This window comes from Chelon labrosus, assembly GCF_963514085.1.
Source record: "Chelon labrosus genome assembly, chromosome: 17".
In the NCBI taxonomy this organism is placed as follows: domain Eukaryota; kingdom Metazoa; phylum Chordata; class Actinopteri; order Mugiliformes; family Mugilidae; genus Chelon; species Chelon labrosus.
In genome coordinates this window covers 8,653,352-8,679,169 of record NC_140350.1, presented here as the reverse complement: position 1 = coordinate 8,679,169, position 25,818 = coordinate 8,653,352, and the positions used below count along the sequence as shown (strand labels likewise).

The 25,818-nt window shown below is 41.4% G+C and overlaps 1 protein-coding gene across 1 annotated transcript; it reads right to left on the bottom strand.

Annotated features, from left to right (window-relative positions):
* Positions 1-1,645: 1,645 nt before the first annotated feature.
* LOC311502142 (diacylglycerol O-acyltransferase 2-like) lies at positions 1,646-25,039 on the bottom strand. Its single transcript, XM_084564275.1, has 15 exons — positions 24,015-25,039; positions 22,738-22,916; positions 16,705-16,909; positions 16,400-16,574; positions 15,894-16,093; positions 15,400-15,548; positions 10,897-10,924; positions 10,457-10,507; positions 8,724-8,852; positions 8,388-8,495; positions 7,537-7,607; positions 4,836-5,040; positions 4,200-4,374; positions 2,720-2,922; positions 1,646-2,547 (listed from the first exon to the last, which is right to left on the bottom strand). The coding sequence occupies exons 1-15, from the start codon at positions 24,106-24,108 to the stop codon at positions 2,393-2,395; spliced, it is 2,127 nt and encodes a 708-aa protein (XP_084420401.1). The 5' UTR covers positions 24,109-25,039; the 3' UTR covers positions 1,646-2,392.
* Positions 25,040-25,818: the final 779 nt, after the last annotated feature.

The window sequence follows — 25,818 nt, the reverse complement described above, 5'->3', positions numbered from 1 at the left end:
GGGAAGAAGGTTGTCTGGTCTGATTAATCATGGCTTCTTTTACAGTGTGTGTCTATCTCTTTCCTGGGGAACACATGGCACCAGGATGCATTATGCAGTGTGATGCGTTGGGTGTTGCTTTGACACGTACCACCTACCAAAGCATAAATGCAGACCGTGTATACCCTTTCATGGAAATGGTATTAATGGCTCTTTCAACAGGATAATGCTGCATGCCACACAACAGCACACCTTCAGAGGTCTAGTGGAGTACAGGCATCACTGGGTCAGGGCCATAGTGGCGCAAAACAGGAGACCTACACAATATAAGGGATTCTATTTGATGAAGAATCCAGTTTTATTTTATGTATTTCCACCAACCAGGCATAACATTATGACCACCTTCCTAATATTGTGTAGGTCTCCCTTGTGCCTCCAAAACAGTTGTGGCTCATCAGAGAATGGACATGGTCCTTCTGAGGGTGTCCTGCAGAATGTTGTTAGTGGGGCCCTTTGGGTCCTATGGGTTGAGGGGAGGGGCCTCTGTGGATCATCCCACAGATACTTGATCAGTTTGGGATCTAGTGAATTTGGAGGCCAGGTCAACACCTTGTGCTGCTTTTTTTTAGTTGTTCCTAAACCGTTTTTGTGTGTGTGACTGTGTCAGGCTGCATTCTACTGCTGCAATCAAGGAGTGCCATTGCTATGGAGTGGGGGTGCCTGGTCTGGTCTAGGTGGGTGGTACATGTGGTAACATCCACACAAATTCCAGGTCCAAAAGCTCCCCAGCAGAACATTGTATTGTCACAAGATGGCCAATGTTATTCACTTCTCCCGTCAGTGGTCTTAATGTAGTGGCTGATTTGTGTATTTCACATGGTTTTTAAATTCTCAGTACTAAATTCTGCACGTGTGAGCCTGTCTGACAGCTTTTTGAATAATTCATTTGTATGTTAAGTTGTTAATGTCAATATATACAGAACATACAGTATATTGCTTGTCCTTGAGTGTCAAATAGAAAAGACAAGACACATCACACACATACACATCTCCTTCTGAAAACATAAAAAAGTTTAATTTAAACGTTGGCAGGCTGATGATCCCATTCATCACAGATAGGTCTCACCATTTATTGCTTGTAGATTTATTGCACAGGGATTACACTGCTCTTTGGTCACAGTGGTGAAACCAGAGGAATTAGCTCTTCAAATGACAATCTGTCTTTCGATCTCCAGTCCCGTCAACATGACACAAACCTTTTATTTTGAAGATTCCCAGGATAGATTCTATACACATACTCTTACGTTACAAAAGTACTAGAAACACCCTCAACTATAACTCATTACCAGCAAGGAATTACTTTGTGTAACACCTTCTTTATCCCAGTCATCACCAATGGTATGGTTACAAAGAGACACTATACACTGGAATCATCAAACACTCAGATTTTCACCCACAAAACAACTTCATCTTCTTCCACTGCTACTCGAACCGTCCAAAAGGCTTAAGGACATTTTTTATTTTTAAATTACTGTACTTTTCACTGCATAGATGAAATGCATCCACCTAGATGGAGACCTGGACATCAGCAGAACAAAAAGGGGGAAAATCGAGCCAAGCTGTGCAATGACTATCTTGGGGGGGGGGGGGGGGGGGGGGGAATCATATCAAAAGGCATTTTTCTAGAGACTAAATCCTCACAGGGTAATCGGCAATACAAAAAGTGCATCAGAAATATTTGTTGAGGGGAAAACACTAAAATAAGCTTTTCCCTCTACAGAATACAATTAATACTTTATGGCTTTACACACTCACAGGCACATGTGTATTGTGCATTCACAATATAAATCCACCCCGTAGAATTCCTTTAATTCAGCATTCATACAGTAGAAATGTATGGGGACAACATTCGTCTTTGGCTGAATTAAACATTGGGCTTATTATCCCAATAATAAAGTGGTACCTTCCATTTGCATTGCTTGTGCATTTAGCATTATGATCATACTGAGCTGAGAAAGAAGTATATGAATGCATGGGTGAAAGAAAACAAAAGGCACTTCTTTGAAGTTCTACATATTGTCTTCCAGCATACACCTCTTACGGAAAAGAAAACAACAAAGGCACACTCACTGATGTGGGATTTGGTGTAACTTTGTCCTAACAAGAGCAGCAGAGAGGCCAGTATTCTTTAAACCTGCCATTTCCTGAAAAGGAACGATGCTTGCGTGTGTGTGAAAGAGAGAGAGACAACAGTAAGAAGAGGTTTCTTTAGCAAACGTGTGCATGCGTAGAGTTTGCAGTCCGGAGATAAACCAGGCACCATGGTTGGATGAGGAAGGGACAGTGAATAGGCAGAGAGGTCTGAACATGTTGGCACAGTTTCTCAGAGTTTCAGCAGGTCGCCTTCGTCCTCTCACTGGATGTACAGGACGTCGCTCTCTTTAAGGCCAGATCTGGTCTTGTACTTGTCAAAAAGGTTCTGGAGGGACTTGATGTACATTGTATGGTAGAGATCCACCATTTCTTCAGATGGATTCTCAATTTTTGGCACTGTGATCGGCTCCCCAACTAAAATAAAAACAAAGGAGAGAAGTATTGGATTTGTTTTGGTAAGCCCTTAACAGTTTGTTGGCCACTGCACTGTAATAAACTGTACAACATCAACAGAGTAAACTGAAGCACAACACTAATCTGTTCTTCGGATCCACCCACACACCAAAACATCAGAAGACAAACGTACCTATTGTAGTGATGGGCTTGCTAAAGGGCACGATGCCCCAGGAGTTTCCAAAGAAGAGGCCACATCCATGGAAAAGGCAAGGAGCGAAGCCCAAAATCTTCTGTAGCCTCTTCTGGAGGTATCTCCAGCAACTCCCCTCCTCAAAGATCACCTGCTTGTAGGCGTCGTTCTCTCCAAAAGAATACACTGGAACCAGGTCAGACCTGAGGGGGGACATAGGAAGGAGGTCAACTATGGAAAAAGTTACAGATGAACAGCAACAATGACAAACAAAACAGTAAATCATTTAAAAATAAAGCATGAAGCAGCACCAACTCCTCACTTCCTCTTTCTGTGACTTTGCTGCGTCTTTATGCCATTGTTGATATAGCCCAAATAACACACCCTTATTTAATCATTGCTGTATTGCAGTAAATCCGCTGGCTTTGGAAACCATTATCGCACCACAAGGCTTAATTTAATGTGCACCACATCTGATAACGGCAATGCAGAACCAAATCATTTATATTTATTACTCATGATTCTGCTTTATTGACAGGTCTAATTTACTTGGCAGAAAAGTGCAAATCATCAAAAAGGACGTTGGTTTTATGTGTGCAACGTGCTGATCATCATGAATCAGTTTATACCTGCCGGGGAAACTTCAACATTATTGTGGTTGAACAGCCAAGATTTTGAATCATGTAGAAAAATGAACCCAGAAATCCTGCATTTGACCTGACTGGGATTGCTGAAGTCCAGAATCATTTAATTTCAGGGTACTTAACTTTTCAAACTGTTTAATTTCTATCATTTTGTTTCCATTGCCTTGAAAATGAGAATGAGATAAATGTTTTTTCCAAAACATGGATTATCGATGCCTCTTTGTTGATCAGTTTTACGCATTAAACAACTTGTTATTCAACCGGTTGCAAGATCAGCCGTTTCATAAGCACCCAAACAAAGCCGTAAAAGTTCCAGAAAGTGAATCCAAAGTGACCTGAATTAAAACTCCAAGCTTATATTAGCGAAAATGCTAGCCTAGTTATTATGAGTGAAAGTCTGCATAACTGCATGTCCTTTCCAGCGAGCACTAAGCTACTTTGGCCGAGGCGCACCCACCGATATGATAATCCTCAGCTGTGTTTGAGAAGGAATCAGTTGTTTGGGCTACTAAAACAAACCAAGGCCACTTTCCTTTATAGTACATTTTTTAATACTGATTAACACACTGATGATGCCAGCGCACACAGCCTGAACCTTCTGAAAGGGCAGTGCACGCCAAGCCGTAATGGTGGACAACACTGCACGTGAAATCCCGAAAGATGTATTAATGCTCTGTGAGAAAGTTTTTAACATATTTTGGGATTAATAATCTAGGATTTGTTCATTCCAGTGAGTCACCGCAAAGCAGGGAGTGACATTTTCATGTTCAAGGCTGCGTTTTGTTACTGGGAGCAGCACGTGTCCTTGGTGTCTGAATGTTGTGCAGCCAGCTCACCCCTTCTGTAGCGCCAGCTTCACAAAGCCTTTACGGTTCTTCAGGGTGACCGAATTGGTGCCGGGCGCGCAGTGCAGGGACTCCGCTGCTCCCCCGACAACGATGATCACAGCATTTCCCGTCCCGTTACGCGACAGCAGGTAGTCAATGGAGTTCTTGTTCACTGGGCAGATACCTGCGAGGGGATAAAATGATGTCAAGGAGTCAAATTTTTTTTTTTTTTTAAGCAACTTAATGCTTTTCTGCTTCAGTCTATAGTAGCATTAAAGTAGAAATAACTGACTATATTATATGCAAAAAGCTATGCATGTGCAAACTCTTAAAAAAGCTGATGTATTGCAGAAAAAAAAACTGCAGAGACATTTAGCAACAAAAAAAGTTGCTCCAGATCCTTCTGGAACAGCATGTGTATTAACCTACTGTAACCTTGCAGAGCATCTGTACAATATGGGCAAACATGAAGAGCAAACATCCCATCTGAATGGTTTAAGCTCTATATAAAGTGAAATCAGCAGATCTAAGTAAACAGAAGCTATTTCAGTTGTGTAACAGGGCAAAGGTCTGCTAAGAAACAGACACCGTGATCAACGTTATCAGACATTTGGAGAACTCAAACGGGACCTCAGACCACCTCACCTCCAGACATCAGGTAGTCCCGAAGGACAGGCAGGCGGAAGTTTCCCGCCAGCGTTGCCAGGGAGGGCTTGATGCCCGGGAATTTCTTCGAGAACCCCGTGGCCTCCGTCCCGAAGTTGCAGAAAGCGCCGAAACAGAAGATGCCGTGAGGGTGGTAGCCAAATATGTAGTTCCTGCTGGGCAGCAGGTCGTGGGTTTTAATTAGCTGTGGGACAAAAGCACAAAGGCGGCGAGTGTGAGGGTGATTTCCATATGAGGGGCACACTGCTGCAGTGGGTGATGGTTCATGAGGCAGTCATGGTGGAGAGAAACGGGGATGGAACAGCAGCATATACATGTGTAATCTTACGCCTGGTGTTTTACTAGTTCCTTAATGCTGTTTTTTTTTTTTCCCCTTTACTTCTACCATTTATTTTTGTGTGCTGCCAGAAAGTATACAAGAAACTAATTCATTAGAATTGGTATGTAGTATGGATTTGGTACACAGAGAGTGTATAAACTAGGACACCCTTATCACATCAAACCAGACAGGACTCTCCTCCGCCTGCTCCATTACAATCATAAAATAATAAGCCCATTTATCGGTTGTGTACCTGCTCAAGCTGGCAGCAGTGAACTCTTTAACTTTCAGCATTATTTCAAGCCCTTGAGGCCGTTAACTTACACACTCCCCCCGAGAAACTGTTCCCTGATCTGCAGTGTAGACTTGTGATCCATCACAGTGTGTACACAAAGCTCCATTAGTAGCCGGTCAAACACAGCAGTTGCGTAATCACATTAGCAAAGGAGCTCAAGATCCCCATAGCGCCGCAGGACTCCACCTGGCCGGCGTGGCAGATGTGAGGGATAAGAGTGGGACTTGGGGAGATGTACATAATGTTTAACGAGACAAGATTCGCCGGTTGCTGCGAACGACAATACAGCAGCAACAGCAGCAACACAGAAGAAGTTTTTAGTGGTGAAGCTGACTTGCACAAATGAGTTTTCAGAACAGTCACAGAGCAGACTTCCTACAGTTCACACTTCGGCTTCATCGTTGTCTTGGACTTTGACCCATGGCTTCCAACACATAAATAATAGTCATAGTCATATGCTGATCATAGATAAACACTTGCCCTGTTACTACTTAATGCCCCTGTCGATATTTTCAGGTTATTTGGATCTATAAAACAGTAAAAGACCGCTTTAACCAATTTCTTCTACAACAAGAGAACAAGAGGGTCAGTCTGAAATTTAGCTTCTGGCTGACGCAAGATTGAGCTCATCACCAGCTGAGACCAACGGCGACACGGCACACACAGCATAGATCAATATGATGAACAAAGTTCAGCTCGGACCTCAGACTCGCAGAAAACATTTAAAAGAGGGAAAAAGATTTGGGTTTTCTGCACTTTCATTTTATTTCACTATTTTGAAAACCTTTTTGTCTCTTCATGTGCATTAATATCTTAAAAATCTGCTGTATCAAATGAACATGCCTCGCCCTCCCCCAGTACACAGCCGTTGAGAAATTTTGATTTACATATTTAAATACAGTCAGTGGTGAGTTGTAACACATAACGTGGAGAAATGATAGAATCACAAAAGCTATACAAAAAGCCCTCTGTTTCATTAGAGGAGGCCAAGGTTTCACCAGCAGAGAAGAATACATATTAGATTAAATGGTGTAACTTTTATCCATGGTCAAGGACTGTTTCCAATATCACTTCACTTTGGTTCTCTAATAAATATTTTTGTCTGTTTGAAGCTAAATGTATTAATAAACAGAAAATACATTGCGTTTTCCTAGTTATTTTAGTTAATTATTTGTCGTTTTCAACTTATAGGAAACTTTGTCTTGTCTTTGCCACACAGTTAAAACAAAACATGGAGAAAATGGCACTTTTTTCTTTGTGAAATTATAAAGAATAATTTTCACTTTTTATGCTCATTGCACAAAAATACAACCAATCCAAAAAACAATGTAGTCGAAACTTCCCAGAAGATTATTTTCTGCTTCCAGCTCCACTGTTTGGCTTTTTTTTTTTTTTTGGCTTGGAGAATGACTAAAAATAACTACAAGCCGTTTTTCTGATGATCTAATTGATTAACTGACTAAACGTTTTGGTCCGTAAAACTGATGATTCAGTCACATCCTGTGACTGCCAACTTAACCATGCAGAACACGTCCGAGGGCAGATATCCTCCCTGACTTCTGGCCTCCTCGGTGGCAGTTTAGTCATGCACAGCTACTCTCCCACCGCCTGCATGCAGTAATGCAGCATGTGTGCCAATATGTGATCACACACCCCTCCCCTTTAGCCTGGGCAAGGATCGTCATCTCAAATACAGATGCGCTGGGGAATACCTGAGGACCGAAAAGGCTTAGTGTGCATCTGAGACTATCAAATAGGACGAAGTCCGAAACTCCCGACCAACGTCAAGCATTTAATCATAATCAGCACAGGACAAGGAACAGCATGGAGCAGACAGCTGATACCCGAGCCATCCCTGATAAGCTTATCTATAGTGTCAAACCTGTGCACATTTGGTAATCATTAAGTAACGGACTACCTTTTACTTTTTACCTGACAACAAGCAGCAGGTATTCAATATTTATTTCCTTACTGTTTGCAATCCTGCATCTGCTGCTCTTGAGTTCTCAATATTTGGGTCGTATGCATTCGCAGCAGTACATCAAGAAGATGAAACATTTACATACCCTGATTGGGAAGTAGTCTCGGAAATATGTCCACACTGTCCAGTTTCTCACCCAAGAGGACCTCCTGCCACCTGAGGAGCAAATTACAGTTTAAAAATCTTTTTAAAATTTCGAAAGTAACGATTAAATTAGTTAGACATAATTCTGATAAAACTACTTTAAACTTTGAAATAATACTTGCTAATACTAACCGTTTCAGAACCGTTAAAAACTCCCTGCAGTTCTACAATTACTTTGAAATACAGTGTGCCAGTCTACTGTGTGCCAGCGTGCTCACAGGTATCTGTATTTGCATGATAACATTTTCCCATTGGCAGCAAACACACTGAGTGGCTGTCAGTGTATCCACAAAAAAACACAAATTGACAGAATTATTAGGAGGAAGTGTCTGTGTATCCTTGAAAGTTGTTACCTTTTATGTTATTTTTCCTTCTCTCAAATTTGTGAACAGATGCTGACGTTTCCTAAGATAACCTGTTAACTTTGACCTCTGAGGAAAAGTTGCGCATGTCAAGCTCAAGCTTTGATTACCAACCAAAGCCTCGGCTTTACTCTAGTTTGGCCTTACTTGTGTTTACAGAATGTGTTTAGTCACAAATTGATATCTAGAAAGAGTAGCTCTTATTACTTTATTTCTGTGTCAAGTTACTGATTCACAGAGAAGAGCAGGGTCATATTCTTGCATCACAGAATTAAGTAAGGCTGCAAGCGACAGTTCTTTTCATCAAGTTCATTACTTCACAGTCTTTATCTCTAAATTCCATCACAGTCAAACAAGTGGCTTATCTCCACTCGTGGGCAACAATCAAACCGTCAGATATTTGATTTTTAATTGATATTAAATGCCTTGCCTTCTTTCGGTGTGTTCCAGTCAACAATGAGCCAGGCGGTGTAAATGGCAGCGATCAGCCAGCAGTCAGTCCAGAACAAGTAGATCAACAGCACAGTGCAGGCAGCACCTGGAGGAAGACAGGAGCAAACATATATATATATATATATATTCATTTAAAAAGGTTAAAACAGCCTGTCAGCAGAACAAAATCAGAGAAAAAAAAAAAAAAAAAAAAACGCCCAGCAAGTTCATGTGCAGCTTAGTGATTTGACCTCCTTATTGCAAGACCAATGAGCTTCTTTGCTTTACGTCTTAAGAGAAATGACGCGCACCTCACAGACAGAGGCACACTTACCCATGGCTAAGAAGGAGAAGACCCACTGCAGCACAGAGATGACCTGCAGATGTTTTTCCATCTTGGATCTGCAGGGCCAGAACGCCGATGGCACGTCCTGCAGGGCTGAGAGGATGCTGGAGCCGGTGCCTGGAGGCAGATCATGCGAGATAAACTAAATGTCCACAGATGAACTGAAATGAAGCAGTCAACGCTGTCCTGCTGCAGCCTGATTTGAGTTGAACCAACACATAGGTGGACATTCAACTAAACAAAGCTAAGGATTTCCTAGAACTAGTCTCCACTAATTCCACCATTCCTCCTGCATATCAGTACACATTCATACAGTCTCAGCTACTCACCAGCAATTTTCAGTCACCACCAGTCCATAAAAGTGAAGCTACATGTGGACAGACTGTACGCGAGGAAGCAGTGTCAAGCAAAAGACACATTGAGAGCGACTAAAGCCAGTCAAGCTCATACCGCTGAGAGCCAGTAAGAAGAAGATCTCCCCTCCACGAAAACACTGTCGTCTAATCCCATCTGTGCTAACTGAAAATAACCCAACTCCCGGAGTCCAGTGGTAATACCTACGAACTATGATGCTATGAGTCCTTAAGACTGCCGCTGCTTGAAAGCGTGCCAGAGACAACGGGCTGGCCAGGATTCAACTTGCTACGGCTAGATCTGCCTACCTATAGCTTGTGCTAGCAGTCCCAACAGGAGCCAGATCAAACTGGTCACCAGGCGGAGAGAGAGGTACACAAACAGTATCATGCTCTGCAGAAGGAGCAAACAAGGGGGACCATGTGATGGTCTTTCAATACCTTTCCTGCTTCTGGCTCAAATGCGTTGCATGGCTTGCATGTGTAGCTTTAACAGATATCCCTAAGCCTACGCTACCTGGCCTTAATATATTCTGTCGTTATGGGCCATGAAGCCTATTTAATGACCAGAATGTCACAAGAGACAAAATCTCCATAATGTGTTAGAAAATAAGTTCAACTAAAGTTCACTTGAATGGTGAAGTGAGGTGAGGTTAAAAGACCGTGACCCAGAGAGGGAACTAAAAACTCCAAAAGATCTCCAATTGACTAGTGTGGGACTAATCTTTGCACATGACAAGGAATGTGAATTTTGCCCCTTTTTACCCCTTCAGTTACAACAAGTCGCTTTAGGAGCATCTCATTGAGCATGGGAAGTAAAGCAGCATATAGCCTTTTCACTCTACAAGTAAGTACTGCATCAAGATGGATTTTTTGTAAAGAGAAAAAAGGAAAAAAAAATGAAACTGTGGCCCTGAGCCTCACCAGAAACCAATTTTCAAATACATACTTTCAAATTAAAAGCCCGAGTTTGTGCTCCACATAGTTGGGCCAAGTCTCCAGAAGAAGACACAATTTTACACCGTCAAAAGCAATGGTTTATTTAGTAAAGATTGTAATAATTCATCAATTTTAACCTCTTATTACAAAAAATAAAATAAAATAACAATCTATTGGAAATGAATTGATGGTTAAAAAAAAAAAAAAAAAAAAGACTGAGTTGTATTACTCCCCGAAATTGACTGCAGTTATTATATGAATGAATATAATATTTATACATGATCCAAAACAAGGATTCAAAGTTTCAAACTGTGATGTTTCACGTCCCGCTGACCTCTTTCATGATGGACTCCTGATCTGTTCGACCACTTGTGTTCGATTGCCTGATCTAGTCCTTGTCACACTATCCAAGCTCTAAGCCCGTCTTACCTTTCAGGACGCCGGAGTATGCAGCAAGAATGGTCTTCATAGCTGAGGCTTCTTGGGTGGCGAGGGCGCCCGAAAAATTGAGAAGAAAAAAAGAAAAAAAAAAAGCTCAGATGCAGACGCTCGCTTGCCGTCGGGAGGCCGACTCTACAGCCTCTCGGTCATGACTGCCTTCAACAGCAGCTGACTTCAGAGCCGAGCGGGCATTTAATCAGCGCGGGGAGGAGCCTGGAGGACGGAGGCTTGAGCACAAATATGTATTAGAGATGTGCCGAGGAATCCGTGAACGTGAGGGCGTCCTCTCTGTCCGGACACACGCAGGTCTGCAGGTGGGAGACGTGCAGCGCCAGTGCAGCCGCGACGCCCGTCTCTCTGTATTTATGAGGGCAGTCACGTGGGTCCGTGGACACCAGGTATTGATCATTTCTGCCTCACCTCTGCACCAGGTGCAGCCTGGATGAGGCAGCTGAGCTGTGTGGCAAACACGAAATGTACATGTTGCATATGCGTGATAGATAAAAGTTTATTTATTTATTTATAATAAAGTTTAGGAGTCGCCTTTTCTGCTCTGTGCACTCAGAAACCATCAGGACAGGCAAACCAAGCAGCTGTTCGAGGACATACAGTAGACCAACCGGCCACAAGAGTATGACCACTGACAGGAGAAGTAAATAACAATGACCATCTTGTGACAATGCAATGTTCTGCTGGGAAACTTTTGGACCTGGCACTGATGCCTCAAAGTTCGCATCCATCGGCCGACTGGGGTCTTTCTGTGTGGAGTTTGCATGTTCTCCCTGTGTCTGAGTGGGTTCTCTCCAGGTACTCTGGCTTCCTCCCACTGCCCAAAGACATGCTTGTTAGGTTCCTGTCATAGACTGGTGATCTGTCCAGCCTCTTGCCCGATGTCAGCTGGGATAGGCCCCAGCATCCCTGTGACCCTTCACAGGACAAGCGGTTACAGAAGATGAATGAATGAATGCTAAGCGTTGCCTCTTCTGCTATGGGCGCACTGTCAACACAGGCAAACCAAGCAATTGTTTAGGGGCCCCTTTGAGGAGTAAACAATCAGAAAGTGATAGCTCCCAGATGGCTACCTTTTGCAACGACATAAACCATCGGCCAACTGTGAAGGACCTACAGTGTATCCACAATCCCCATGGTGCATCCCCTTCTATTTACCCAACTATTTCACTAGTATGGACTCAGGGAAATCGCACAAATATCTTTGCTTGGATTCGAACCTTCTCGCTGTGAGGCAGTGCTAACCACCTCGCCACTGTGCCGCCCCACTGACAGCAGTCCATCTGATGAATTTACAAAGCCTCATTAAGAGTTAATGTGCAACAAATCCCACAAATTCCACTCTCCTGTGTTGGACTGGCTTCAACTCCACGTTATTTAAGTGTTGCTGAAAGCACTTTCAAAATTGTAACTGTCCTCTTAATACCCTGGAGAGATGTTGCAGCTTGTCTGATGTAACAGAAATATTTCACATGGAGTTCAGACTGTGCTCTAAGACGCTGAGGTTCACTATTCTGCCTGCCGCCTCACGCTCTACACAGCCTAAATAGTTGTGACAAATGTGCAATTAGATTAAACAGCGAATTCGTAGAAATGGCTTGAAGTCGTAAGTTATTTTTCCAATGAGGTTTTAAATAGTCATTCTTTTATAATCGGTATTTGAATAGTACTGTGTCTTCTGTCTGGCTGCTATGGTGCAACCACATTGCCCTTATTGGCTCTTAATCGGACCAAATTGAACTTGTTGCACTTAACGCATCAGTCGTACGTGCACGACTTCTGAGAATGGGCAGCTGTGGGTTGCATTGTGTAATAATGCCACAGGGGCTGCCATCTTTTCAAGGAAGCTTTCATAAAAATCTGACTCAGTGTGACCTCTAACAACGACTGAATCCGCCAGCTGGCATTGCCAACTAATCACCTAGCCAGGAATTGCCGAATGGGACACGAGAGTGGTGTACCACTGCTCGCTGAAAGTTCCTGATCACTGGTGGAGAAGGTTACCATGGTGTAAAATTCTTCTTTTTCATAAATGAAAGTTCTGCATTTAAAGTTGTATTTTTGTGAAAATAGGTACTGCAGAAAGTGACCCTTGTGGCTAACATACAGTGTGTGGGCCCTGGATGCATTTAATGAGGATAAATTCAGCTTCGACGATGCAAGAACTCTGTCTCAAACCTTAAGCCAAGTCAATGATCTAAATGTATGGCACCTGGTCAAGTTTAAATCTACAGATGCTATTAATAGTGACGCTGCATTTACAGAAATAGACAGATGAACTTTGAGCTGAATAAATACACCCTCAATTCCACGCTCACATGTTCACTTGATGTGCTGAAGTCCTGATTTTTCCTGATATGTACTCTGTGGCACCTTTGACTTCATCAAACTAAATATTCTTTCCAGTCTGCTGTCTCATTTTTTTGCACTTTGTATCTCATCCCAAAACTGATACGGCATATCTAGTGGGACCAAGCCAAGAATCATAACTGCTTTTGGATCAAATCAGCCATACAGTCCTTGACACTGCTGTTGAGAAATAATTTGGGACATTGATGACATAATCGTGCAGTTTTACAGAAATAATATATTTTATTCATATTTTGGCACTGATTGGAACTGAGAGTCTTGTGGTGGGAGTCGTTCAAGTGATGGGATGGTTTCTCCGTGGGTTGCGCAACATGTCCTTCAGTCTAAAAGCATTTCACATTCTTATATAATTCATGCAGTGTACACAGTATCTGTAGAACAGATATCCAGTTATCTATATACTATGTGACTGCGTTTTTTCCCCTCTGACAACTTATAGTGTCTTTAAACTCTGCCATTCATAAATGATGATAGCGCCACTGTTGTTCTACAGCTTTTCAGTAACATGAGGGACCGGAACTGTATTTATGTTTTGTTTTCTTTCAAGAAAAAGTCAAGATAAGATACGACCCTGTACACAAGCCCTTAATTCTTTTGTACTTTGACCACTGTCTTTAAAAATAAGTCGATAACGTTGTTATCCTGACTACACTCGTACCCACCTCAGCAATTCGAGACCAAGCAATCATCTGTTGTCAGAAGCTTTGTTCCAACAGCGGGCCCCGATGTGTCCTACTGTATGAAAACACTACACATCACAATAATGCAATAATAACAGCAATCTTGACTTATTTATTTCCAATCAGTCTAGACCCACTTTGTCTGCAGCAATTTAGGATATAGTAGTGCTTAAATACTATATAAAAACTCTGCTGGTGTGTCAGCTGATTTATCAAACAGATCTTTCAAGATTTAATGAAATTTAAATCAGTGTCCAGTATCGGCTTCTTATTTCCTAAATGCATTCCCCTGAGTCTCTTTTGCGGTAAGGTCTGCTGTAAATTTCATCAGCCTTTTCGTCAGCCCGCCGTGCACACACACACGCAAAGTCACACAGATCTTGCCCAGCCTGTGTTGTAAGGACCAGGGCATCGTCCAGTCTGCCAGCCGTTTCATTTGGAAATATTAGAACTCTGCAATCTCATCTGAAAGTTGTCTGCCAAAGTTCACCGACAGTCTTATCACGTGTCAACCTGATGGAAAACCAGACACTGAACTTTTAACATTTAAGATCTAGATCTAATAAAACGATAACCCATATTAGCGGGTTTATTACTCAGATGTCTCAGTCGGTTGCTTAAATATATCTGAAGATTTGAAGTTCATTTCATCACGTTAGTGTTTGAGAAAGTCTTAATGAATTTAAAGGCAGATATTAAAGCAGTACTTTTGTGGGGGGGAAAAATACTTTTTGGATTTCTTGCCAGGAGTTAAAAGTGAGCCGATTAGATTAGCTTAGCTTAATGGGGGCAAATAGGTGGCCCGGTATCCAAAGGTTAAAATAAATCTGGCTCCGAGCACCTCTGATTAATTAACACGTCAGCCTTGTTGGTTTAATGCACAACATTATAGCAAGGCGTACAGCAGCATAAAGCCTTTTCAGTCTACATATCGACATGCAAGTACTGCATCGAGATAAACTTTAAAAAATCTGATCCTGTCCTCTGAACTGCCACTTTGACATTTAGCTGCCCCCTCCTGCTTTCAGTGTTCGTGCTAAGCCATTAACCCCCTTGCTGTAACTTCACATTAAACAGATGCAACAGCGTCCATTTTCGCGTTCAGCTCTCAACAAAAAAAGAAAGAGGCATTTCCTAAAACATGGCTGTAGTGGAATATCAAGTATCAACATGTGAATGATTCAGAACTCAATTATTAATATGCAGATTACTTGTGCAAATGTACTAAGTTGCTTTCCACAAATGAATTGTGGTGCAGCTTTTATTTGTCAGCAATCAAAAGAAGGACATTTTTGTCCTATATGCATGACCCCAAACATTTTATTATGAAGAGTAATCACACAATCGCGTAGCCAGAGGTGTCTGTGCAGTCAGTCAGTGAATGAATTAGTTAGCAAACAGGCAAAGTCCTTTTTTTTAATTTAATTCTGAAAATTACATGGTATAACCTTAAAAAACATGGACATGACAGAAAAAATGTGCTGAAAAGCAATCTGCAAGGTATTTATACGCGATGCCATGATATCATGTACACTGAGCTTCAGTTACAGTTACAGTAGTGATGCCTTTCGCTAAAAGATGGATTTTAAAAGGAATGAATTTAAATGATTCTAAATTAATCAAATAAAGACATTGTTTTCCAGGCGATGTTTAATGTTGGTTCAAAGAGCACATTGCATTTTCTTTCTCTTGGAATTTTAAAGCAGCCGTTGTGTTCACATTTTTTAGGTTGAAACAAGAAGTTATAGTTTGCAAGCCTGTTGAGAGCAAATACAGAGCAAGTCAAAGGGTAAACTGATCTGAATCTAAAGCGCCATTGCTTCACAAATAAATAGGAATTCAATTCCCCTCCATCCTCATTCCAGTTTAGACAAAGTTCAAGTGAGTGTCCTTGTCCACTCCGTAGTTGGCTTTGTGCTCCTCAAACAGATTGCTGAGTTCGTCCATGTAGAGCTGGTGGAGGGCATCTAGTTCCTCTGCAGTTGGCTTCTCTTTCTTCACCACAACGATTGGCCGCCCGACTGCAGAGAGGTGAGGGCAGGACAGTATGCTCAGTCAGTACTTTCTGTACTTCATGGCTTGCAGAAGGTTTGACGGTGTCAGAGGTCTGTTTATTTAAAATGTTGTGCCATGTATTCAGGCTGCGTGCCAGCGAATGTGTGTCAGCTAATGTGTGCGGCTACAGTAAATCCTGCTCTTTATCTGACTGCATTTGCATCCATTGAAACTCAACTCAGTGGCATTTAACGTCTTTCCCATAGTCAAAAACTCCTCGGGAGATGTTTAATGGAATAGACAGCATTGCACAGAATTCACAGGTTAAGGCATGGGGATGTAGCGATAAAATACCACAGCTGTTTACTCACCTACTGTATTGATGGGTTTTCTGTAGGGCACGAGACCAAAGGAGTACTGGAAAATGCCACGTGCATGGAAGAGAGGCAGGGAGATCCCCATGATGCTCTGCAGCCGTTCCTGCATCCATCTAAGCCACGTTCCTTTTGGGTTTTCAACCTGATCAAATACTTCGTTCTCTCCAAAGGAGAACACTGGCACCAGGTGAGCTCTGAAATAGGTTTTAATGGCAACATTTATGTGATTCATTGATTGACAAATATTTTTCAGCACTTGATGCCTCTGTGTCTTAGATAAGTTTCTCATTTAAAACTGATCTCATCACTGACTATGTGCTTTCCCAGGAAATCCCATGCAAGTGACTTGATTGAGGCTCTGTTTCAAGAGACCACACTCAAGATGCAAGAAACCATAAAATGGACAAAATGACACAATCCTTTCAATAAGCAATACGACTTCTGAGAATTAGCTGTAACAGAAAACTTTCCTCATTCCCCCTAGGGCTGTCTGCTCTTACCCATTCTCCATGGCGATTTTGATGAAGCCTTTCTTATTGGCCAAGAGCACATTGAAGCTACCAGGGTGGGCGTCGAGGGCCTCTGGGGCTCCACCAACAGCTATTACAACAGCACGGCCACCACGCCTCTGGCGGAGTACATAAGTAGCACTCTCTTTGTCTGAAGGAATCAGACCTGCAATGTAACACAGAATGCATCAGATGATACCTCAAATGTGGAGAAAATACAGTGTTCTTATGAATGCAATCTGGAGTTAAAGAGAGGGTCGATGGGGAAATCTGGTTCAAACATCTGTGGCCCATACCTGCACACATGGCGTAGTCTCTAAAAAACGGAGCTCTGAACCAAAGGGGCAACATGAGCAGGTAGGTGGTGATGCCTGGAAACAGCTGCCTGAAGCCCGTCGCATAGGTGCAGAAGTTGGTAAAGGCTCCTGCTACCAGCACGCCGTGAGGATGGAAACCCAGGATGTAGTTGTGTCTGGGGTCTAGGTCAGCTGTCTTCACTAGCTAGGGTGGAGAAAAGACAAGACGTTGCGTGGAAATTAAAGATTTGCTCAGATTTATATCTGAATAAATGCATATGCACAAACATAGCCTGTTCTATAAATCTTCACAATGAACGAAGTGTAGTGTATTGCAGTGGTCCAGCTGGATGCAGCCCAGACATGTGCCTTAATATCTCAGTTTCAACACTGTCTTTGGACCTTTGAACCTTCTCTTAGCTCCCCTGCCTGTGGCCTCAGTTCTGTCCAAAAGCCAGCCTACAGTAAAATACACTGCCCCTCACATACCCATGAAACATACAGTAGTTGGAGGGAACTGCATGCAAACAATTGCTCAGCTGCTATGCAATTTTATTTGTACTTGAGAATTTGACATTTTGTGCTCCTTGGGTCCTCCTTGTGCTCCTACCTGGTTGTCTGCATTAATTGATCATAAAATCAGATCTTCATCTAAATCACAACTATTGAGGTCATCATAATGTCAAGTTAAAGCAAACTGAATGTGTTATATCTACAGCTTAGTTGAAAGACAAAAGCAGATCATTAAAAAAGTATTCAAATTCTTTTTCTGGCGACTTCTAAGATTAAAATATTACAAGAAATGTCAGCTTAGAAAATATACTTCATTGTAAAGATTGAAAAATTGTCTGTCCGAACTTTGTTTTTACTTTGCGGTCACCTCAGGATTTGGAATCACAGCGGTTCTCACAGGGGATCCTGGAGCCTAGCTATCATTGGGTCGCCAATCTACCACAGGACTAACACAGAAAAACAAACAACTGCTCGCATTTACAGCCAATTTAGAATCACCACTTAACCCTGACATGCAGAGGGAGGACATGCAAACAGAAAGGCCCCAGCCAGCCAGCAGGTTTGAACCCAGCGCCATCTTGCTGTGAGGTGTATCGCCAAACCTCTGTGATATATCATATAGCGGGAGCCAACTTTCAGCAGAACAAGCACCTTACTTGCACTATGAAAGTTTATTCTGTAAATATAATGACTATTATGTGGTTAGTGGTGACATTTATCAGTCAGACAGGTTGAACATATTCAGTTTGTATTACAAATGGATCTCATAAACAGCAGAAATGCTGCAAGAGTTCTGGGCTACCATCAGAGTACCACTGAGAAAACTAATAGCTCATATTTATTTGCTCTCTCTGTGTATTCTGACTTTGCGATTCATGTTTTTTAATGTGGTTTGATAATACCTCTCACCTGTGAAGGGTTGTATGTATCAAATCTTGATTGGAGGGAGCCTTCATTATCTAATATTGGTGGGGGTCTCCTTTAATCAGTTAAATGTTTATTTTAATTAGGAATTATTGATTAGAAGTGAGTAATTTATTCACTCTAGAGGAGCCCTATCTAAAAGTCAAAATGATCTACTTTGATGTTGACCCACAAACACCCTATAACAGTACAATCCAATCCAATCTTCATTTGTTTGTTGCTGGGCAGGCACCTAAAGGACACTATGGGTGTTTACTACTTGGCAATATTTATCTGAAGTGTCTTTTAGATCGTCAGCCATTGGTGGCTCGATAAGATATCTCATCTGCGGAGCATGGTCGAGACACACAAACAGCGGTAGGGAACAGATACTGTGAAACACTAAAGGTCAAGAGTAAAGAGTTGCTGGTCATGTGATGTGGTTTGTTTTACTTTATACTCACTCATAAAAAAAAAAAAAAGGAAAGAAAAAAAAACTTTCTCTTCATTGTTTACATCTGACATAACATCTAATGCTATTGTCAGATATTGTTCTGTAGCCGGTCACATATAGGATGTGTCGTGATTGGGCATTCACAAGGCTGCTATGTTGTTTTTTTTCCATACTGTTTATACTGTGGGTGCCTGCCGTTGTTGGCCTCCGGGTCACAAAGTTAATCATTGGCTCGGTTCCTGTGATGAGGTCCGAAGCTGTCTCTAAACAAAAGAACCGTCCACCAGTAACCAGTCACAGAGTCCTCCAGCAAAGTTGTCATCACGACATAATCTGTATTGCTATTATCAATGCCAAGGGCGTGTCAGAATCAAAAGACTTCCTATTTACTTTTTGGAGCTGATTTTTGAACCATCCAGGAAATTTCAAGGGTGTTCATTGTCTTTTTCACAGTATTTGTAGCTGCAGCCTGTTATGGTATTAGGCGAAAGGCAGGATACGCCCTGATGAAGTTGTCAATCACAGGTACATTAAAACGCAAGCTGCACACAGAATCAGAACCAGCACATTGTTGCTGGGAAGAAAACTTACCTACGTGTACCTCTCTAAAGCTAACCATTATTTCTTGTGTCTTTCTTTTGTCTTTCTTTTATCTATTACATTGATAAGTAAAAGTTTAAAAATGACAAGTTTACTAGGGGTTGTGTGCTGATTGTGATGGAATTATTTCTTCTTTGGGTGGTGTTTCCACAGGTCACATAAGTAAGCAACAGTTTATTGTCTGTCTCCACCAAGGACGCAAAGATAGGGGGCCACTGTGTTATGACTTATGAGAGAGAGAAAAAGAGAGAGAGAGAGAGAGAGAGAGAGAGAGAGGCCTTAGGAAAGCGTTGTTTGAAATATACAACATGACATCTCCACACATGTATGCAGAGGTACTCTGCATACATGTTACACATGTAAGCATGTAATAAAGTGTCTCACAGGGTTCTGTTCTGGGTCCTATGTTATTCTCTTTATACATGCTGAATCTTGGACAGATTTCCAGCACTTGGCAGTTCATTTCTAAGCCAATAATAATCAGTTGCACTGCCATTTTAAAGATGTTTAAGAGTGGCTTGATGAGAGTAACCAACTGCAGATACAGAAAATCTTATAATTAATCCTGAAAATATTATTCCAACATCAAGCAGGAGAAGAGATCATTAAATGTTGGTGTTCAGTGTAACCTCTAAAATGTAGCTGTCATCTTACCAATTTGTCAGCTTGCTCGGGAATATTGTTAAGATATGTGGTGAGCTGGAGATAGTTATTCATGTTTTTATTTCTTGTTAGATTACTTCAGTGCTCTTTTTACATGTTTGAAGCAAACGTCTCTCTCTCTCAGTTGATCCACCCTGCACTGGCTTCCAATTCATTTTTACATTCATTTAAAATGTTGGTATCATCATTAGAAAGCCTTGTATGACCAAACATCTTTGTGATTACATAAATGTTACTTACTTACATATTCTGGCTGAGCTTAGTATGATTATAAATGTAGCCCGCAAAGAGGTTATTATTCAGAGCTGAGTAAAATTAGAAAATGTTAACCGATCTCCGCATTTCTGCGCTCCAAGAAATGCAAAACTGCTGCTTTGAACACACTTTACATTGCTTAGTATCCTAAATCAGATGACACATATGTGCACATATTTGAGCAGCTTTAGGTAACACGACAGAAACATTTCATAAAACAACGGCATAACTCACTCGCAATTTTTGCGTAATTCTTCCTTGAGTTAAAGAAAAGAGAGCTGCCACTGGCTAATCAGCATGATTATATACGTCAGAGTGTATTTTGCTGTAGGTTGGATTCTTAGGCCGAATAAAAAAGACTTTGTAGTGAAACATAAACATATGTAGCCTTTAAACATGTCTGGATTTGCGTCACTGTCTTGCCTAAATGTACTTTCATCTACTTAAAAACCTCACATCAGAGCACACATCAGCTGGTGAGCTTTCGGCCCGACCTGATGATGGTGCAATTAGAAATGGTGGGAAAATCCACACCAATGAAACTAATTAAGGCCCTCAAAAGACACTGCTTCTCTTAAGCCTTAGATGGACTCTTTGTTTGAGGCTTAACGTAGCATACAGTCAGATGATGCTGGACATGATTCACTTTCAAGTAGATGGGTACAAACAAATAAATAAATAAATTCTCAGAATCTTAAAAAAAAAAGTTCCATCTGGTTCACATGAGACGTTTAAGAAAAGATGAAAATATTAATAGCTGCCAGACAAGAAATTCTTGAGGATTTTCATATTATTGATGTTTGGCTGTTAAATTGTTAATTCATGATTTTTATTATATTATGTTGTTTGTTAGTATTAGCATTATTATAAACTTTTTTTTGGCACACTTGTCGCTATCTTGCCTTTTATGATAATATCAATAATAGCCCATATGGATTACTGTATTATTGCGCATGGCTGTCAAGGCTAATCACAGAAAACAATCATATGACCCACTTACAGAGGTAAAAATGAGAACAAGCGGTAACATTTTGCTTTTCTGACATAATTTGCTCAAAACCTTTCTGTTGCTGTCTCTTAAAAAATAAAAAATAATAATCATATATAAATCATGATAAAATAGCTCTAATGCTTTAAATATACAAAATGGTTCATGTGAAATCTTTAAGGTCGTTTATATAGCGTTTGTTTTTAAAACATGCTGGTGAAATAATATTATTGTTGTTGCATTCAGTCTTATCAGCACAGTCCAAAGTGTAAGTGTTGCCCAGGGGCAAGAAGTGTGTCTGTGTAATGTGGTTGATGTTGTAAACAGAGGTCCTACTTTCTGTGAATTCCAAAGTATTCTCCAGATATTTTTATTTTTTTAAAAAGAGAGAGTGACGGAGATAAGAATGAAAATGAAAAAAAAAAAACATCCGACACTTTTCTTGAATAAATATCAAGCTGTTTGTGAATAAAAACCAGGAGTTATTTTTCTATTAAGTCATGTAGACACACTACACATGCGTAACCACAAGAGGGACACAACGGGCTGCAAGAGACCATAGACTGGATATGAGGAGACAGGCGTGTAGTGTAGTGTACTGTCAGAAGGTCGGGGGCCAGGGACAGTTTATTCTGTTCATTTATCTGACACCAGCGTTCAGCCAAAAGTTATCTCCCTGCTAGAATCCTGTGCCCTGGATCACTGAATAATGCCTTTGTACAAAAAAGCAGAAACCTCGTTTATAGGGTTTATTTTCATTATGAAGGTGGAACGGGTGTTTCCGATAAGAGGGTCGGTTCACAGTTTGCACACATGGCTGGGGCAAACTGATTATTCTCTAACAGTTGCTTCTGTGTTTCAGCAGTGAATGCCTTTGACCACTGAAACATTTTTGGTTTGTAGCAGCATCTGGTGAGTGGCCAGTGAAAATCTGTGAGAAATCTGTGGAAGGACGTTGAGCACAGGAAAGTAGTTCACCCATATCATACCATATCATCACTTTTAACACATGTGACTTCACTTGGGGGGGTTTATGTGACTGGTCCTTTCCCAGGAGCAGGGATTTCCTGGCATCCTATCGTTACCGTGAAGTTGCCAGGAAACCCAGTAAAGCTGCACGCGTTGCGTCAGAACCAAACTAGCTGTCTACGTGTTTGCAGCCAAAGCTAAGCTGAACTACCATGTTTCTACTTTACCTTCATATTTAAGTGCTTTCAGTCTTTTTTAATTATTTGATTAGATTTTTTTGAGCCTTACTAATGTCATATAACACTTGTTATGGAACATTTTTATTAAAGGATGTTTCTACTATTATCATGTCGTCAGTCATCTAGCATTTGAGGAGGTTTTGATTAAATTATTTCAGTTTCTGACTGCAGAACTGTCTAACCAGACAATATAAGCGCTTACTGTAGGAGCTGGGGACGTGATGGGAACATATTCAGCTAATGACTCTGAGGAACAGAGCGCTGTCATCCATCAGTGGTCTATTTGCTTCCAAGGACAGAGATAACAGCTATTGCTCTGGAGGCCCGATATCAAAGATTAGATCAAATGAGCAGACAGATGTTCCGATGTCCTATCTTCTGACTGGTCCCACCCATATGTGAAAGTGTACACTCGTATATACAGCGAACCACTGTCCAAACGCTCTCACCTTGATTGGGAAGTAATCGCGCATGCATTCCCACAGTTTGAGGCCGCACAAGAAGGGCACCCTGCGGCCTCCGCGTGACGGAGTGTCGTAGTCGTAGTACCACCAGACGGAGTACAGCACGCTGATCAGCCAGAAACGGGTGAAGAGCAGGAAAAAGAACAGGAAGATGCAGGTTGGTGCTGAGGAGAGAAAGAGTTTGCGTAGTGAGAGTAGCAGCGGCTGTGAACGGGAAGAACATACAGCAAGCAAAGGAATGATATGCACACTGGATGGGTGGCCGCTGAATAGAGGAGAAGGTCATGAGCTTGGCTGGAATCAAATATGTGATGAGTGGTGGGCAGTTGCTAAGCTTTCCATCAAAAACGATGCAGCATTTGAACTTTTAAATGGCCTCTCCTATCAGGAAATAGACATGATGAAATTTTCTGCATATGTGATAATACATAACATAGTTTTGCTGTAGCATTAATACACGTCGGTGATTCCCTGCTGTGCTCTTTACACAATTCCGTTAGAAATGTCATTCATGATTTTGTAATTGCATCCCATTGTGGCACATATTTATCACTCTCACTGTTAATGTTTTGCAGGGACACATTTCTTTTATTCCCTCGTGAAATAAACAAGGAAAAAATAATCTGAAGTGGGATGCTGATATTTAATATGTGTATTGACACAGTGACCAATAAATCAGCTATGACAGGCCACCTAAATGGGACACGCCTCCCACCAACCACAATCAGTAAGTCAGCAAATGGAGAAATAGGTCAATAATGGACAAAAGGATGGATATGTCAGCCACTTCAAATGCTAGACCTACTAGATCAGACCTACTGGAATGAATATATTTCTATAGAGTTATGGAGTGCATGAAATCCAGTTTAATCCTAACTTCGACATGGCTGTGGGAGAATGATGATGGAGATGTCTTTCATGAGTGAACATGAACACAAGATGGACAAATTTAGATGCTGAAATGTATATGAAATGGTAACTATAAAAAACATATATATAATGTAACCTATGTTAAGGTGTTCTCTGCTCAAGTTATGTCCTCCATGACTCCCTCTTCTGGCCATACAGGAGTTAAGTCATTTGAAACAACAGTTCTGTAACATTCATAGTAACTTATAGTTTGCCAGAAGCAGTTAATCCAACACGATTCATCACCTGCTGTCAAATCCTTATTAGTCCTGTAGCATCAGCTGCTTCCCATCATCCCATTATTACATTTGCACATGTTTCCCTTCTGCACACACATGAATCTTCGCACTCACCCAGACCAAGGAAGGAGAAGACCCACTGCAGCACCGAGAGAGTCTGCAGTCTCCTTTGGAAGGGCACATCCACGGGCGCAAAATCAATTTTCATGTTTTTCACGAGAGAAGCGAGACCGACCGAGACGCTGCACCAGGGGAGGAGAAGAAGAAGAGCGAGCGGAGTGGGTCCAAAGTCTGCCCTTCTCACATCTCCACCATCACTTCCTAATGAGAGGCTTATCTCAGAAACTGAATACAGGCCTTGATTTGTCAGTCCATATCTGCTCCATCAGACTTTTGACCCCGCAAGAAGCGCTGATTAAACACAAAGCCGTCAAACAAGAACAACCACAAGTCAGTGAATGAAGGGACTCTTCATTCTGCTGTTAGGGTTTAACTTCCTGGTGTGTATGGAAAGCAGTCAGAATGGCTGTGTACTACAATATTCTCTAGTTGTAAAGGCAGCCCCATCTGGTTGAGCAATCACGCAACTGCATTTGAGTGTGATATAGGCAGCGACAAAGGTCTTCAGAGAGGACTTACACTTTTCTTATCACAGTATCGCAATACCCTTATCAGTGTTGCCTTAAATGCTTTGAAATCATTTCGACATTGTTTAAAGGTAAACCACTTGGGTTTGAGCAGGCTTGTTACAAAGCTCAGGTGTACTCACACCTCCGTCACCATCAGAGGTAGTTATCCAAAGTGTTGATGAAGAAAGAAGCAGATAAGATTAGTCACTCATGGCATCACAAATCAGCACACCATCATCTTTATCCTTTTTCTCATTAGCATTGTGTAGATTGACATTCTCCGGGGTCAGTGGGTTTGATTGACATCCCATTATATTCTGCTCTTTGATTGCATCTTCACGAATTAATAATTCATCCAGGGCTTATCTACCCCAGTTACCTAATTAACACTTTGATCTTCAGTGCGTATTCAGTCAGTCAGTTAGTGTTTTACCTGCACACACTGACAAACAAAGAAAAGAAATGCATTTTTTTTCCTTCTGGAAATTAGTTGTCTGCATTCACTGTAATAACTCCCCTTTTAGAAAATGTGCATGTATTTCAGAGACTATAGTCCGACAAGGACCAGGCCCTCTGACTGTGTAATGAGTTGGCATTATTCATGTTTTCTACTATCTGCTGGCACAGTCCTCCAATAACGGATAGCCCTTTGTCATGAAGGAAATGTTGCATGAATAAGAGACCTACATTACAGCAGCTGTAATGGCTTTAATGGGATCTGTCCCCCTTCTGTATCAAACACATAACTATGACAAATTGGAATCCTAATGATATTATATGTAGTGTATCTTTATGTCTATTCCTGACTTGTATATTCTTTTCAGTTTGTATTGTGACTGATTAGAAAATAGTTTCTTTTCTGACCATTATTTTGTTCATGGTTCTTAGCTAAGTGACAACAAGCATCTAAATAAACAGAAGCTGTGACAAGTGCAAGCCAAGTGCTGGATGGACCTCCTCCTGTACCACTACGCCGAGTGCGTCAGGACGCACCGTTTGCGTAAAGTTCACCGTGGTCAGTCAGCCATACGCTAACAGGAAACGAGTAGTCACATTTCAAAATTAAAGCTTGTTCAGATTAATTATTCCAGGTGTGTGGCACGAAGATAAGTCGCCGCCAATGTCCTGCTATGAAGCTTCGTTTTCTTTGGGGTGTTTTTTTTCAGAAATTACGGTAAAACACGAGAGCCTCAGAGGGGTTTTAAAGCTGCAGGTTAACCCGGATGTCTATTCATGATCTCTCCTGACTTGACTTTTATTTTCCTCCTCGACTCCAGTTTTGTGTCTCC